This window comes from Podarcis pityusensis (genome assembly GCF_964106645.2).
Source record: "Podarcis pityusensis genome assembly, chromosome: 13".
In the NCBI taxonomy this organism is placed as follows: domain Eukaryota; kingdom Metazoa; phylum Chordata; class Lepidosauria; order Squamata; family Lacertidae; genus Podarcis; species Podarcis pityusensis.
The window spans coordinates 42095849-42110140 of NC_138038.1; the positions used below are offsets into that span (position 1 = coordinate 42095849).

The 14292-nt window shown below is 42.1% G+C and overlaps 3 protein-coding genes and 1 long non-coding RNA gene across 11 annotated transcripts in view; 1 reads left to right on the forward strand and 3 right to left on the reverse strand.

The window, feature by feature from the left end:
- The window catches only part of LOC308461373, a 37125-nt gene extending 33216 nt beyond the window's left edge, over nucleotides 1–3909 (forward strand). The window contains exons 1-4 of one of the 4 annotated variants that reach the window (XR_013978875.1): nucleotides 1695–1823; nucleotides 2194–2339; nucleotides 2616–2727; nucleotides 3313–3909. This is a non-coding gene — a long non-coding RNA (uncharacterized lncRNA). Of the gene's footprint in view, nucleotides 1–1694; nucleotides 1824–2193; nucleotides 2340–2607; nucleotides 2728–3312 lie in introns of those variants that run through there. The other 3 variants (XR_013978877.1, XR_013978876.1, XR_013978874.1) reach the window with 3 other exon arrangements.
- LOC308461331 (vomeronasal type-2 receptor 26-like) overlaps nucleotides 1–8607 on the reverse strand; it is a 31486-nt gene extending 22879 nt beyond the window's left edge. For 3 of the 5 annotated variants that reach the window (XM_080978159.1, XM_080978158.1, XM_080978160.1), the window contains exons 1-2: nucleotides 2167–2224; nucleotides 923–1035 (exon numbers count right to left, since the gene is read on the reverse strand). The gene's annotated coding sequence lies outside the window, so the exon portion shown is untranslated. Of the gene's footprint in view, nucleotides 1–922; nucleotides 1036–2166; nucleotides 2225–7607; nucleotides 7644–7852 lie in introns of those variants that run through there. The other 2 variants (XM_080978161.1, XM_080978162.1) reach the window with 2 other exon arrangements.
- LOC308461888 (vomeronasal type-2 receptor 26-like) lies at nucleotides 6463–7549 on the reverse strand (the record flags this gene model as incomplete). The annotated part of the gene is made up of 1 exon (XM_080979056.1): nucleotides 6463–7549. Exon 1 carries the CDS (start codon nucleotides 7390–7392, stop codon nucleotides 6463–6465), a length of 930 nt encoding a protein of 309 aa, XP_080835182.1. The 5' UTR covers nucleotides 7393–7549.
- Nucleotides 8608–10619: 2012 nt separating the features above from the next.
- LOC308461889 (vomeronasal type-2 receptor 26-like) lies at nucleotides 10620–12708 on the reverse strand (the record flags this gene model as incomplete). Its single annotated transcript, XM_080979057.1, has 2 exons — nucleotides 10620–11664; nucleotides 12633–12708. The coding sequence occupies 2 exons, from the start codon at nucleotides 12706–12708 to the stop codon at nucleotides 10811–10813; spliced, it is 930 nt and encodes a 309-aa protein (XP_080835183.1). The 3' UTR covers nucleotides 10620–10810.
- Between the last annotated feature and the right edge of the window lie 1584 nt (nucleotides 12709–14292).

Below are 14292 nucleotides of genomic sequence, written 5' to 3' on the forward strand. Positions count from 1 at the left end.
AGAAAACAAAGTTACAACAATCCCCCTAGAGGAGTTTCGGGACATTACAAAGATGGTCGTAAGTGGAAAAATACCATTGGAATTTTACAGGACTGGTTATCTTCTGGGAAAGCTGCAAAACGGAAATAATATTTTGTCTACAGGGTGTTCAGCTAAAGGAGACAATAGAATTTTCTATTGAAGAAAGGAAGGGACTGAACGCAAGTTTTTGTTCCTGAATAACAATAATCCCTGCAGAGTTACTAAACTTTTGAATTAGAACGTTTCAGCAGCGGAACAAGAGGAAATTGGACTACAACTTGGAAAGAACAATGGGGGGAGTTTTATTAAAGATTTGAAGTTAAATGTCTTAAAAAATAACTATAAAAAGAAAAAGCCAGCAAGGAGTTGGGGGAAATAGGTGATTTATGGACTTTAAGAATTCCAGGCAGATAACATGGTTTGGTGGTCAGGGGGAAATTAAACCGGGGACAGGGGGGGGGAGAACTAAAATCCAAAGGCTTGTCAACTTTTTTTTTTCTGAACTGGCTCTTTTTCACCTATTATACTTTTTATTTCTTATTTCTTATATTTCTATTGTGTGGGGTGTCCTTATTTTTTTAAAAAAAGGGAAATTGTGGAATGAAAATGGGGTGGGCCCTGGGGAGAGAACTTTTGTTTTTTATTAAGGGTATTGATGAGGAGTGTATAAATTTTAAATTCGAATAATGGTTTAAACAAATTAAGTTTTAATTAGAACTGAGAGCTTGTGGAGCCAACAATATGAAAGGGGAATATGGTAGGGGTGGGGGAAGGGGGGAGTCCCGGAAAGTGGATCTATGAAAATAAGGCTTTGAATGTATTTTAATCTTTACTTTCTGTATCTTTGAAAATCTTAATAAATATCATTTAAAAAAAAAAAATGAAATCTTCCCTTCTGGACATGGAAAGCAATCATAGCAGCAAAATGCCTTCCCTTCTTTTTTAGCTCTTCTATAATCTGGACTGCAGTGATCATTACAAATGGAAATGGGATAGCTGTCAAAATCACCTGGTCTAGAAAAAATTATATAAGACAGCGGCTGAACACGTGTTTGCAAATATTCTACTGTACACACAGAGAAAAGCACAAAATACAGAAAAGGACAGGTGTATTATTTCTTTAGTTTTTCTTCCTTATTAGCTGTTCCCTATTGTTCAGCTCAGGCCTCAGAATGATTATGTAACATTTGGGGAAGAAGATGCAAACCAGCAACCCAACACCGGAGCCTAAGATAGAGAAGATCTCCACAGCTACCGTATATTTTCCTTTGGTGCTCAGATAGGAAGGAATAAAGGACAGCCAAACACTGCAGAAAACCAACATGCTGAAAGTGATAAACTTGGCTTCGTTGAAACTGTCCGGTAACTTCCTGGCAAGGAAAGCCACAGCAAAACATACAGTTGCCAGGCAGCTCATGTAGATGAGGACACAATAAAACATTGTTACAGACCCTTCATTACATTCTAGTATAATTTCTTCTGTCATTGAGTGCATGTCCACATCTGGGTATGGGGGAGAGATTGACAGCCACAGAGTACATATGCCTGCTTGGACTATGGAGCAGGAAAGGAGAATGGAGTGGCCTAGTCCTTTCCCCACCCATTTCCTCATCCTGGATTCTGGTTTTGTAGCCATGAAGGCCAAAACCACCGTGAAGGTTTTTGCCAGGACACAAGAAACAGCAGTTGAGAAGATGATGCCAAAAGCTGTTTGTCGGAGGAGGCACGTCACCTTCTCAGGTCGGCCAATGAAGAGCAATGCACACAGGAAGCAGAGCAGGAGAGAGATGAGGAGAGCGTAGGTGAGGTTTCGGTTGTTTGCAATGACAATGGGTGTGTCATGGTGTTTTATAAATGTACTTAGTACCAGAGCTGTGATCAAGGAAAGGGAAAGAGAGCAGCAGGCTAAACTGATGCCCAAAGGCTCTTCATAAGACAAGAAGCTGATATCCTTGGGTAGACAGGCATCCTGGTTCTTGCTTGGATAGTCTTTGTCTGGGCATTTATTACAGTCATTCATATCTGGGGAAATAATATTAAGGAAAAGACCTTTAGCTCATATCATGTCAGCTTACTGAAACGTTTATTGTTCTATTTAATCTGAGTACTAAGTTTGGATCTATTTAATCTATTTATTTCTCCTACCATCCTGGTTTGCAATCTTCCCCTCAGCACATGGGATGCAATCGTAGCAGCAAGGGGGCTGTCCCTCCTTCACTTTCTTGCTGGATCCAGGAAGACAACGCTCAGTACAGACAGAAAGAGGCCGAGTCTAATCCATAAATGAAAGAACAGAAGGTTCATAAAGAGTCTAATGAGTTTGGAATCCTTTATGTTCTTGGGCCTTTCTCTGTTACTGATCTGACACAGCACTTCAGTAATATGTAATCACTATACAGAGAGCAATTGCTTGTTTTTGTATTAGTAGTAGTAATGTTTGAAGTTATGTGATATGCCCTTGATATTGCTCTGGTATGTGCAGTACCCCATCTGTTCTGCAAAGATTGCCCTGACCATTAAAGTACACTTTGAAGTTACTCTAGTTTCCCTGTTAATTTTGTTAATGTTGAGTATGCTGTCCACTAGGTAGACAGCTCTAGAACTGATTTTGGTGCCGGTGGCTACACCTATACTTGGACCCATCAGATGCTGCCTGGGGAAGAGTTCAGAATAAGACATCCAGAGTGGCTGGGAAAACCTACTCAGGTTGTGGAGTATTATTATTATTATTATATATTATTATTATTATTATTATTATTATTATTATTATTATGCAATCTTTGTGAATTCCAATACAAAAATATTCTGGACAAATACACGAATTAGAATGAAGCTATCCAAGACCTATGACACTCCCTGGAATGCTGCAAAACTTTTCTCAGCAAGCTATAAACAAAATATACCTCTAAAAATATTTTGAGATCACTCTTTTAAAAAGTTTGAAGCCTACATTCCTAATGCTCTGTCTCTTGCTCTTCACACCTTTCTTCTTCTTTCCTTCCTTCGCTCTCTCAATCTTCACCACTTCTCCTGCTTCCATCTCTTCCACTGGCCCCCTTAGAAGACTAGTGGTCTCCTGCATCTGCTGCTGTCCTTGATTTCTTCCTTTAGTATTATTATGCCCCCTTTCCCCAACCACCTCCTTTCCCCACCTTTCTAGCAAGAAAGACAAAACTCTGGGGCTATTCAATTCTTACATCATCTTTCAATACTTATTAAATCAGTGTTTAATAAGTGTAAAGAAATCCCAATTGCTTTTGTTTAATTTACAATCGTTTTCTTTTTTCTTAGGATTGTGGTTGAAGTCTTCCAATGGAAAATAATAATCCATTTCATTAGTCCAACTCACCACTTGTCTGCAATGTTAGATGTAAGGTTGCTTCAAGAATACAATGACTGTGAAGAAATCCACTTTGTAGCTTCATGGTCTCTAAGCATGTATACACTCTTGTGCTGAGGAAATGTACCCAGAGGCTCTATTTGACTGAAAGAAAACCTGCCCTCCTGTCTCCAAGCCTTTCCATAGAAAAAATGATATTTGATCTGGACCTAATGACCCACATTCAGATGGAGGATTCTGTGATGCAATAACCACATTGCGTGGATGCAGCTTGTAGTGTGGTCTGTGAATGGTTGGGTTTAGGCTGAGACAATTTAGCTGTTGTTATTTTTGTCTGAATTTGGATCCCCCTAATTCTATTTACATTGTATCTTTTGTTTTGTAACCTCCTTAATAAAATATTTGCCTTTAAGCCATGTGTGGCTTCTAGCAGTAAACCTCTGGCTCTTAGTCTGGTACCTCAATAGTTTGGTCATACACCACTCCTCAACTTGCGGCTCAAAGAACAGTGAGTACACCTGCAGGTGGATAATGATTGCTTATTCAATACTTAATCTCTTTTGAATTAGAAAAGAATTCAACCCTACCTGGTTAAACCAACTGTGCCATGTGATGGCATCTTCATCAAGGAGTAATGATTGGTCTGGAGGAGCCTGTGGATCTATCCTCCCAACTCTCACTCGTTGCAAACTTTGGTTGGCGAATATGATCCAATTGACAATATCCAAACTAGATGCGGCCTCTCCATTCTGATTGATGAAGACCACATCTCCTGCCGTATTGTTAAATGAGATATTTCTCAGAAAGTGATGGAGCTAGATTGAAAACAGAAAAGACAGGGGTTTGGAAAAGACTGCAGTCTAATGCAGGGTGGAGCATCCCCCCCCCCCCCGTGGGCAGAACCTACAGCAAGTGGTGGGGGTTGGTTCAGTCACCTCTCAGTGGATTCAGGTCGAATCAAGGAGAGAGCCAATAGGTTTTCTTTCACACACATGCCTCTTTCTCAGTCTTTCTTACAACCCTTCATTTGTTGTTGTTTAGTCGTTTAGTTGTGTCCAACTCTTCGTGACCCCATGGACCAGAGCATGCCAGGCACTCCTATCTTCCACTGCCTCCCGCAGTTTGGTCAGACTCATGTTTGTAGCTTCGAGAATGCTGTCTAACCATCTTGTCCTCTGTCGTCCCCTTCTTCTTGTGCCCTCAATCTTTCCCAACATCAGGGTCTTTTCCAGGGAGTCTTCTCTTCTCATGAGGTGGCCAAAGTACTGGAGCCTCAGCTTCACGATCTGTCCTTCCAGTGGGCACTCAGGGCTGATTTCCTTAAGAATGGATACATTTGATCTTCTTGCAGTCCATGGGACTCTTAAGACTCTCCTCCAGCACCACAGTTCAAAAGCATCAATTCTTCGGCGATCAGCCTTCTTTATGGTCCAGCTCTCACTTCCATACATCACTACTGGGAAAACCATGGCTTTTACTATACGGACCTTTGTTGGCAAGGTGATGTCTCTGCTGATCTCTCTAAACCATTCCACTGCTTCCTATCTGTGAATGCAGTGGCATCTCAGTAGGCTGCAAAGCTTCCCTCATAAAAATGTTTTCTCCTCAAATGCAGGGCAATAGCTGCTCAGAGAAGGACGCAGCCATCACTTCCCTTTCCTATAGGGTCTACTGCCATTTGCAAGCAGCACAATATGTGGGGAATCATCTAGGATATCATATTTGTACCACCTCGTGTTCTGCCTGCAGAGTTATAAATTCAGTTCTGGGTTCTTCTTCCTAATTTGTTGTTGTTGTTTCGTCATTTCGTCGTGTCCGACTCTTCGTGACCCCATGGACCAGAGCACTCCAGGCATGTCTGTCTTCCACTGCCTCCCACAGTTTGGTCACACTCATGCTGGTAGCTTCGAGAACACAATCCAACCATCCCGGCCTGTGTCGTCCCCTTCTCCTTGTGCTCTCCATCTTTCCCAACATCAGGGTCTTCTCCAGGGAGTCTTCTCTTCTCATGAGGTGGCCAAAGTATTGGAGCCTCAGCTTCATGATCTGTCCTTCCAGTGAGAACTCAGGGCTGATTTCCTTCAGAATGGATCGATTTGATCTTCTTGCAGTCCATGGGACTCTCAAGAGTCTCCTCCAGCACCATAATTCACCATAATTCAAATTCACCATAATTCAAAAGCATCAATTCTTGGGCGATCAGCCTTTTTTATGGTCCAGCTTTCACTTCCATACATCACTACTGGGAAAACCATAGCTTTAATATACAGACCTTTGTTGGCAAGGTGATGTCTCTACTTTTTAAGATGCTGTCTTCTTCCTAATTGTTGTTGTTTAGTCGTTTAGTAGTGTCCGACTCTTCGTGACCCCATGGACCAGAGCACGCCAGGCTTCTTCCTAATACACTACCACAAATGTTTGAACTCTGAGAGGAAAGATCAAGCTGAAAGCATTTTGGGAATGCAAAAAGTGTCAGGAAGTAAAGACTCTCCTCGCTGGAAGAGAGGGGAGTGGCTGTGGGCGGGAGCCCGAGCACCGCCCCTAGCAGGGGGCATTAGCCCCCTGCCTCCTCCTCTCACCTGGCTGGCGCCCACGCCCCCTTGGCAGGCATCCAACCAGGTGCCTTCGAGGGGGCGTGTTCAGCAGCCTTTTGCGGCAGTGCCAGCCTCTCCTCAGCCTCATTCTTCTCCGTCCTCTCCAGGGGAACGACATTTGGCTAGATAGTGTCATCAGCAGCATTAGGGATTGGTTACAGCCGTGAGGGTATTGGCGGCGAGCCTTATTGGCTCGGGTGGCGGTTAGGCATTGGAATAATGTGTTGTGGTGTGTTGAAGGGCTGGGTGAAGCCATCGCCTATGTCTTCAATTTTTGGGTATTCCGTTAAAGGAATCTGGTGGTCGTGTACTCTGTCCGATGCCTGCTTGGCGGGAGGCCATGGCACGACCCCCGGTGACATCAGGGGAGAGCCTATAGTTGGATTAGCATCAACAGGCTCCACCTACTGGTGAATAAACCCCCTTGTTTTAGACATCCAATGCCTAGGCCAATACCTTTTCACTGCTGTAATCAATAAAGTTGTGGCATTTTCTTGCCCATTAACCTTATATCACGTGTCCTTGTGTATTTATTTCACATCGCGGGGGTCGGGTCCTCGAACCACAACAGGGCTTTGCCAATTGAGAATGTTCAGCCTTTACCTGCCAAGACTGTTGAATTGGATTCTTCCCTCTCACTCTGAATGCCATTCCTCTGTGCCTGAGTCTGGAAGACATGGCATGTAAAGCATGGGCCACGGCGTAGGCAGCATTGTGGATGCTGTAACTGTGGCCTGTCATGCTCACTTCAAAAAGTGATCCAGGCAGGTTCTCCAGCTTCTCTTCTCCGGTGCAAATATTCCCCTCCACCTTGTCTGCAGTGATATCTGGGAGTACACATTCAAAGGCCTGTTGCCAGAATTCCCTGATAAAACCATCCCCATCTGTGCTGGAAGGGTTTCTTTGCACAACATACTGATGAAATCCTGGTGGGTTTCGGAAGCGAATTTCAAAGGATATAGCACCACTGAATACTCTTGAATCCCAGTTCCTTTGAAAAACAAATGAAGCAAACTCAACCTGGGCTGATATTATCCATACTTTACTTTTTACATTATTTTTTATGTCATCGTGTTCTGATAGGTTTGGCAGCCATCTAAAACTTGTCATGGAGTAAGATTCTCCAGAGGCAACCACTACATTAGCTTTGCTGCTAAAAATTTTCTCGTTTATCGTTGCCCCCTGATGTAGCACCTCAGCAACTTCAGAAATAAAACTAAAATTGGGGATTCTTTCTATGAATGCAAAGCAGACACCACTCTTGGTAAACATTTGGGAAATGGTTTGCACAAATCTTTCTCCATTGTCATTGTCTGTTGCAATGACTCCAATCCACGTCCACATGAAATGCAGAAGCAAAGAGAGAATTCCCTTATACTGAAGGGCTTCTGAGGCTGCCATCTGGTAGAAGGGAAGCCCTGGGCTTTTATCATTCATCACTGGAGCAGAGCCATAAATAAGCTAAAAAGTAAATGGAGGAAGAGAAGAGACAAAGTAATATTTGCAGAGTTCTTTCAAACTTTTCATATACATCATGTTATGAATCCTGTTAGTCAGACATCCGCTTTGCACTTTCCACCCATCGGGGGTTGCATGCCCTCTCTCATTTATACAACAGAGACACATGCAAATGGCCTGAAAATTGGGATCACCTCCCATTCCTGCTTGTTAAATATTTGTTCTGTTGATGGGGGGGGGGGGATTGTTCCTATTTTTTAAAAAAAACACCAAAAAAACTTAGGCATACTTGCAGGGTCTTGTACGATTTATAAAACTGATTGGAGGGACACACCACTCCTACTTAAGGCGTTATTTACTGTAGCCATGTAAGAATTGAAACATGGGTCAGATACACATTTCTTCTCTGAAGCTTCTTTTGTCTTCATGATGCACATACCCCAACTGCCACAACTTCCATTTCTGCCTTTTCTTTTTCAAGGCTTCTCAGACTTTACTTATGAACATTTATTTCACATTGGAACCAGCTGCTCAGTACTATTACTGTTCTTCTGCAGAATTCGACTGTATCTGCAATTTGCCATACCTCCAGAGTATCTTTAATTTGAAAGCCCTTTTGCCCCTAAACATTCAGTGGCCTTTGGGATATCGGTGTCCTTGAGGTGTGTGTAAGAGATTGGGGGCGTGACGTATTTTTTTCTGGTATTGCAGCGTTTCTTTCCCCTTATTCAGGTAATTTTATCTTATTTTAATTCTGTACCTTCTGTATTTTCCAAGGAACTGGTTCTGCTCCAGATTGCATTCTCACCCTGAATTGGTGATACACCCTGAACTGGTGCTGTGAATTCAGCCTCTTTCTCTATGCAAGCTAATAGAGGTATTATACATAGGTGTCCTACCTGTGGAATCTTAAAGATATCCAAAACAGTTGCTACATAAAAGGAGATTTCAGAATCAAGTCCCCCAATGACCCCTGCCAGATTATTTTCAACATCACATATATAGTTAGGAACAAATTTCTCCACCCTGGATAAAAGCAGCAGTGTGGCGAGATATGTGCTCCTTGCATTGTTATAGCTGTCATACAAGTGAAAGCCCAAGGTGATATTGGGTAAGATGTGAGGGTCTTCATTGATCTCCTTGACTGCAAATGCCAAGGCCACGATATGCTGGTAAAGCTTAGGCACCACCCTAGAATGAGAGTTGCAAATGGCATCAGAAGGAACATATACCGGTATATCATTTTACATACCTTAGGCACCACCCTAGAATGAGAGTTGCAAATAGCATCAGGAGGAGCTGTTATGTCCTTTTACATTTCAACACAGTTGCTATTCATTTTGCATTCAGTTAATTACCTGTCAATTCCATTGCTGAACAGTTATTATAATCAGCAAGTTCTTCCAGATTTTTAGAAAACAAGCTTGCTCCATTTTCCTGGTGACAGCCCTTGAGATACTTGAGAATAGCTATCCTACTTCCCCTCAGTCTTCTATTTTCATAGCTAAAAATTCCCAACCCCCTCAATGTTCCCTCACAAGGTTTGGTTTCCAGACGCTTGATCATATTTGTCACCTTCCTCAGCACACGTTGAAGCTTGTCAATATCCTTCTTAAATAGTGCTGAACACAACTGAACAAAGTACACCAGCTGTGGTCTGAGCATGGCAGAATAGCGCTTCTCTATTACTTCTTTTGATTGGCTCACTATACTTCTGTTGATGCAGACTCCTTGATCCTTTTCACATGTGCTACTGGCATGCCAGGTTTTCTATATCTTAGATTTGTGGAGCTAATATTTCCTGTCTAAGTGCAGAACCCGCCATTTGTCCCGACTGAAGTTCATTTTGTTAGTTTTGCCGCAGTTCTCCAATCTGTAAAGGCCAATGGTATCTAGACCAGGGGTTGCTAATGTGGTGCCCATTGGAACATTAGAACCCCTGGGGTCTTTCCCTGAAACATCTGAAGTCTTTCCCTGACATTTACAGTATTTCTCAGTTCTGTCATGCAATGACAGCTTCCTTGTTCATGAGGCAGTGATAGTGGTTGTAATTCACAGATTTCTATACTTCATTATATATACTATCATTCTGAGACAGACTATGATCAGAAAATGAAACGGTATGGGCATTTTGGTTCAGTACAGTTTTTTTTTAATTGATTCTCACTTACACTCCTGTTCAGATAAAGTCTATCAAAAACGGCTGTTCAAAATGGCTATCTTAGACGTACAAATATATACACATTTCAATACATTTATATTCATTTCCCTATTGAGAAATGGGAGCTTCTACAGTATTCCTTTAATTCACACAAGATTCTTATGGATTATACATCAGCATATGTCCCACTGAAATGAAAAGTGGTTATCCCTAGGTAAATGGGTAGAAGTTTGCAGCCTCAGTCATTATTCTGAGGCTGAAACTCTAAGTTTGATCATTCCTGTACTGTAATAAATGAGTGGCTTAGTTCTTACACAAGCTCTTCAGGCAGCACTGGTGGGGGTTCCTCAGTGAATGTTGCTGGAGAGGAGATGAAGCCACCATGGAAAACAATGCCACCAATGAGGAACTCTCCTGGCTGATGATACATGTGAAGTGGACGGTGTGGACTTTGGAGCCTGCATTTTGCTATGTGAGCCTGACATACATTGTAAGAAATCAGTTCCAGCAGCAAGAATACTAAAACCACCATTCTCAATACAAAGGCAACTGGTTGTTCTATGCAAAAACTACGTTTTATCTTCTCCAAGATAAAAATTCTCTTATTTAAATGGTAGTTTATTTCCCTGAGATGATGCAATGTTGGAGTATCCAAAATCAGACTTGCGGATCACAAGTCTGATTAATTCTGATTAATTTTAATATACTTTGCATTAGGTTTACCAGTGGCCACTGTAAGTCCCCACTGTTTTTTGAGAAGCAGCCGCACAAATTATAGCCCTGTTAATGATCAAGAAGCAATGTAATTATTCATTCAGTGCTTAGAATTCCCTCTGGAATTGTTGAAGAAAATGTGTTTGTCCCATATTCAGAACTGTTATTTTTATTACCCTTTCAGTTGATAATAAGGGACCACTGTTGGATTGGGGAACCAATGTAACCAATGTAGTTTCCAAAATGTGTAGTCAGCATCATGGAATTAGGGTCCCTCCCCAGTGTATGAGTCTAGGATACATGAGCTACTGCTTCCCTTAATCACAGTACTTTGTCAGGGGAAGTCCAGGGAGAACAGCTACATGGGCTCCTCTGTTGGCTTTGTTGGGTTGAGGCATTCTGTGAAGAAGCAAAATGAATACAAGGAGATGTAGTCCAGTTATGATTTGCTACATCTAATAGACTTGTTCATGCTTTAATTCTTTCTTATGATAAGCTATCCCCTGCTGTTTAACTCTGGCCTCAGCAAAATGATATAACATTTGGGGAAAAGATGCAGCCAAGTAATCCAAAACTAGAGGCCAAAATAGAAAAGATCTCCACGGCCACCATGTACTTTCCCTTGGTACTCAGATAGGTAGGAACAAAGGACAGCCACACACTGCAAAAGACCAACATGCTGAAAGTGATAAACTTGGCTTCATTAAAACTGTCTGGTAACTTCCTAGCTAGGAAAGCCGCAGTGAAACTGACCAGGGCCAGCATTCCCATGAAGCCTAGGACACAGTAGAACATGGTGACTGATCCTTCATTACATTGCAGTACAATTTCTTTAGTCACTGAGTGCTTGTATAAATCAGGGAGTGGGGGAGCAACTATCAGCCAGGCACTACAAATCATCATTTGAATGAGGAAGCTGAAAAGAACAATGGAGATGGCCAGATTTCCCCCCACCCATCTTCTCATTCTGGAGCCTGGCTTGGTAGCCATGAAAGCTAGAACCACTATAGTTGTTTTTGCTAATATGCAAGACATTGCTACTGAGAAGATGACTCCAAACGCAGTTTGTCGAAGGAGACAGGTTATTTTTGTGGGCTGGCCAATGAATAGCAAAGGACAAAGGAAGGAGAGAATGAGGGCTATAAGGATAATGTAGGTGAGGGTCTGATTGTTGGCTTTGACTATGGGAGTCTCCTTGTGCTTGATGAAGATCCTAAGCACCAAAGCTGTAATGAAAGTCAATAAAAGAGCAAACGTGACCAAACTGATCCCCAGAGGTTCATCGTAAGACAGGAAGCTTATATCTTTTGGAAGACATATATCCTGGCCAATGTTTGGATACTGATCTTCTTGGCATTGAAAACAGTCACCCACGTCTGAAGAAAGAAAGAAAGAAAGAAAGAAAGAAAGAAAGAAAGAAAGAAAGAAAGAAAGAAAGAAATTACACACTCTTAAAAGAGTCAGAGGTGGTGGTGGACTCTGTTGGCTCACAAAGACAAGGCCACCCCTCTCCCCCCCCCCCCACATTTGATCATTTCTGACTCAATGTCATTTCTGTGGAATAAGGCAAATAGTTGTGCACGATGTAAACTACTTCAGTATTTTGATCTAATTCAATAGAATATCAGCTGACCAGAATGGGTGGTTCTACACTTTCTGATTCTGCAGCTGTTACTCAGCTCATTTTAAAGGTGAATCTGTGTGCATGGTGAAGCTGATCAGCTTCAAGTGCCAATGGATCTCATTCAGATTTAGAAATGCTTACTGAAGTGGTACTTGTTTATGTGATTTCCCATTTATTCAAATGGTTCTCTCTAAACATAACTAAATAGTGATACAACACTGTTTAAAAAAATAGGCTTGTAGTTCACTTATAATGGATTTCAAATCAATTGCCCATGAATTGGGGCAATATTTTAAACATCAAGGAAATCACTGTTAAAAAACAAACCTATTGATATACATAACCAGATCAAAATCATCTATGAAATAGGTGGTATACATACATCTATAGAAAACATTTTTTAACCTTTCTTACCTTCCTAGTTGGAAATCTTTCCTTCTGGACATGGAATGCAGTCATAGCAACAAAATGGGTTCCCTTCCTTCTTGGTCTGACTATAACCTGAACCGCAATGATCATTACATATAGAAATGGGCTGGGTCTGTTCATAAATGGCAGAATATAATGTTTTAGGTAATATTGTGAACACTAGAAAGTATTGCAAATGCAGTGGGCTTGGCTCATATTATGGTATGTTATTATTTATTTATATAACTTTTTTTAGAGCAAATGCCACCAAAACAGTGAGCATTAAAATCAATGACATATTTTAAAACAAACCAAAGGAATGTGCATCAAACAATAGAGGTGGTCTGACCCCAAAATTGTTAACTGTGCCCAGGGTAAAGAGGTGCATCTTCACCAATCCATAGTAACTATAAATGAGGATGTTTGACGTGACACTTTGGGGAAAGGGACATGTTTTGGGAACTGCCACAGATAATTCCCTTTCCTAGACTGCCATTCCTCAGGTTTCTGAGGGTGGCAGAAGTACCAAGAGGGACTCTTAATACTCAAAAGGTTTTGTATGGAAAGAGGCAAGATATGTTGAACCTAAATAATCTTATAAATAACACAAAACTGTGCGACTCAAATTCATTACAAAAGTCAAAGCGTCCTGGAAGAAATGTGTCTTCATCTGTTTCATTGATATGTATGAAGTCCACACTCAAATTATGAGAGGGTTACATTTTGGGGTTAGTGTGTGAAGCCAAAATTGCCTATAGTTAGAATGCATGTAATTGAATGGTGGGTGGAATTGCCAAAGTCTTCCCTGCCACCCCGAGAATGAACATTAAGTGGCACATTATTATGGAACTACAACATGAATGTTCAGATTGAAAGCCATAGTTTGAATTGGGCTAAATAAATTTACAGAATACTGAGAAACAACCATGGGACAAGTCATGGAATGAACCCTGAAAGATTCAGAGAACCCACCTGGTTAAATTGGTTGGGCCATACAATGGCATCCTCATGAATGGTGAACGGTTTTTCCTGGATACCCAGGGAGTCTATCTTCCCAATTTTGACTCTACGAAAGGACTGATTTGGAAACATGGGCCAGTTTATAATGTCAAAGCCAGCAATTAATTCACCATTTGTGTCAAAACACACATTTTCTCCTGCACTGTTGTTAAATAAAATACTTCTGAGGATGTGATGGAGCTAAATAATGAAAATAAGATGGAAGATACATATAATAATAATAATTTATTATTTGTACCCCGCCCATCTGGCTGGGTTTCCCCAGCCACTCTGGGCGGCTTCCAACAAAGATGAAAAATACACTAAAATGTAACATATTAAAAACTTCCCTGAACAGGGCTGCCTTCAGATGTCTTCTGAATGTCAGGTAGTTGTTTATCGCTTTGATATCTGATGGGAGGGCGCTCCACAGGACGGGCGCCACTACCGAGAAGGCCCTCTGCCTGGTTCCCTGTAACTTGGCCTCTCGCAGTGAGGGAACAGCCAGAAGGCCCTCGGAGCTGGACCTCAGTGTCCGGGCAGAACGATGGGGGTGGAGACGCTCCTTCAGATATACTGGACCGAGGCTGTTTAGGGCTTTAAAGGTCAGCACCAACACTTCGAATTGTGCTCGGAAACGTACTGGGAGCCAATGTAGGTCTTTCAAGACCGGTGTTATATGGTCTCGGCGGCCGCTCCCAGTCACCACCGGGGTTAGCGCCATCGGTAATGGCGGAATTCCTCTGACTAGGAGGAATTTGCTCTGTGGGAACTGGGTCTGGCCGTCACGGCGAAGGCGGAGACCCTTCAAAAATCACAGGCGCTGGAAGCCTGTGAACGTGGGATTCGGCGGGCACCTTTTGCCCCCCCCCACTCGTGGGGAAACCCGATTTCGGGGCTCCGGACCGAAGTGGAGTGAGTGGCGCGGTGCTGTGAATCGACTGCTTTTTTCACGGAGTGAAGCCGCTGGGAC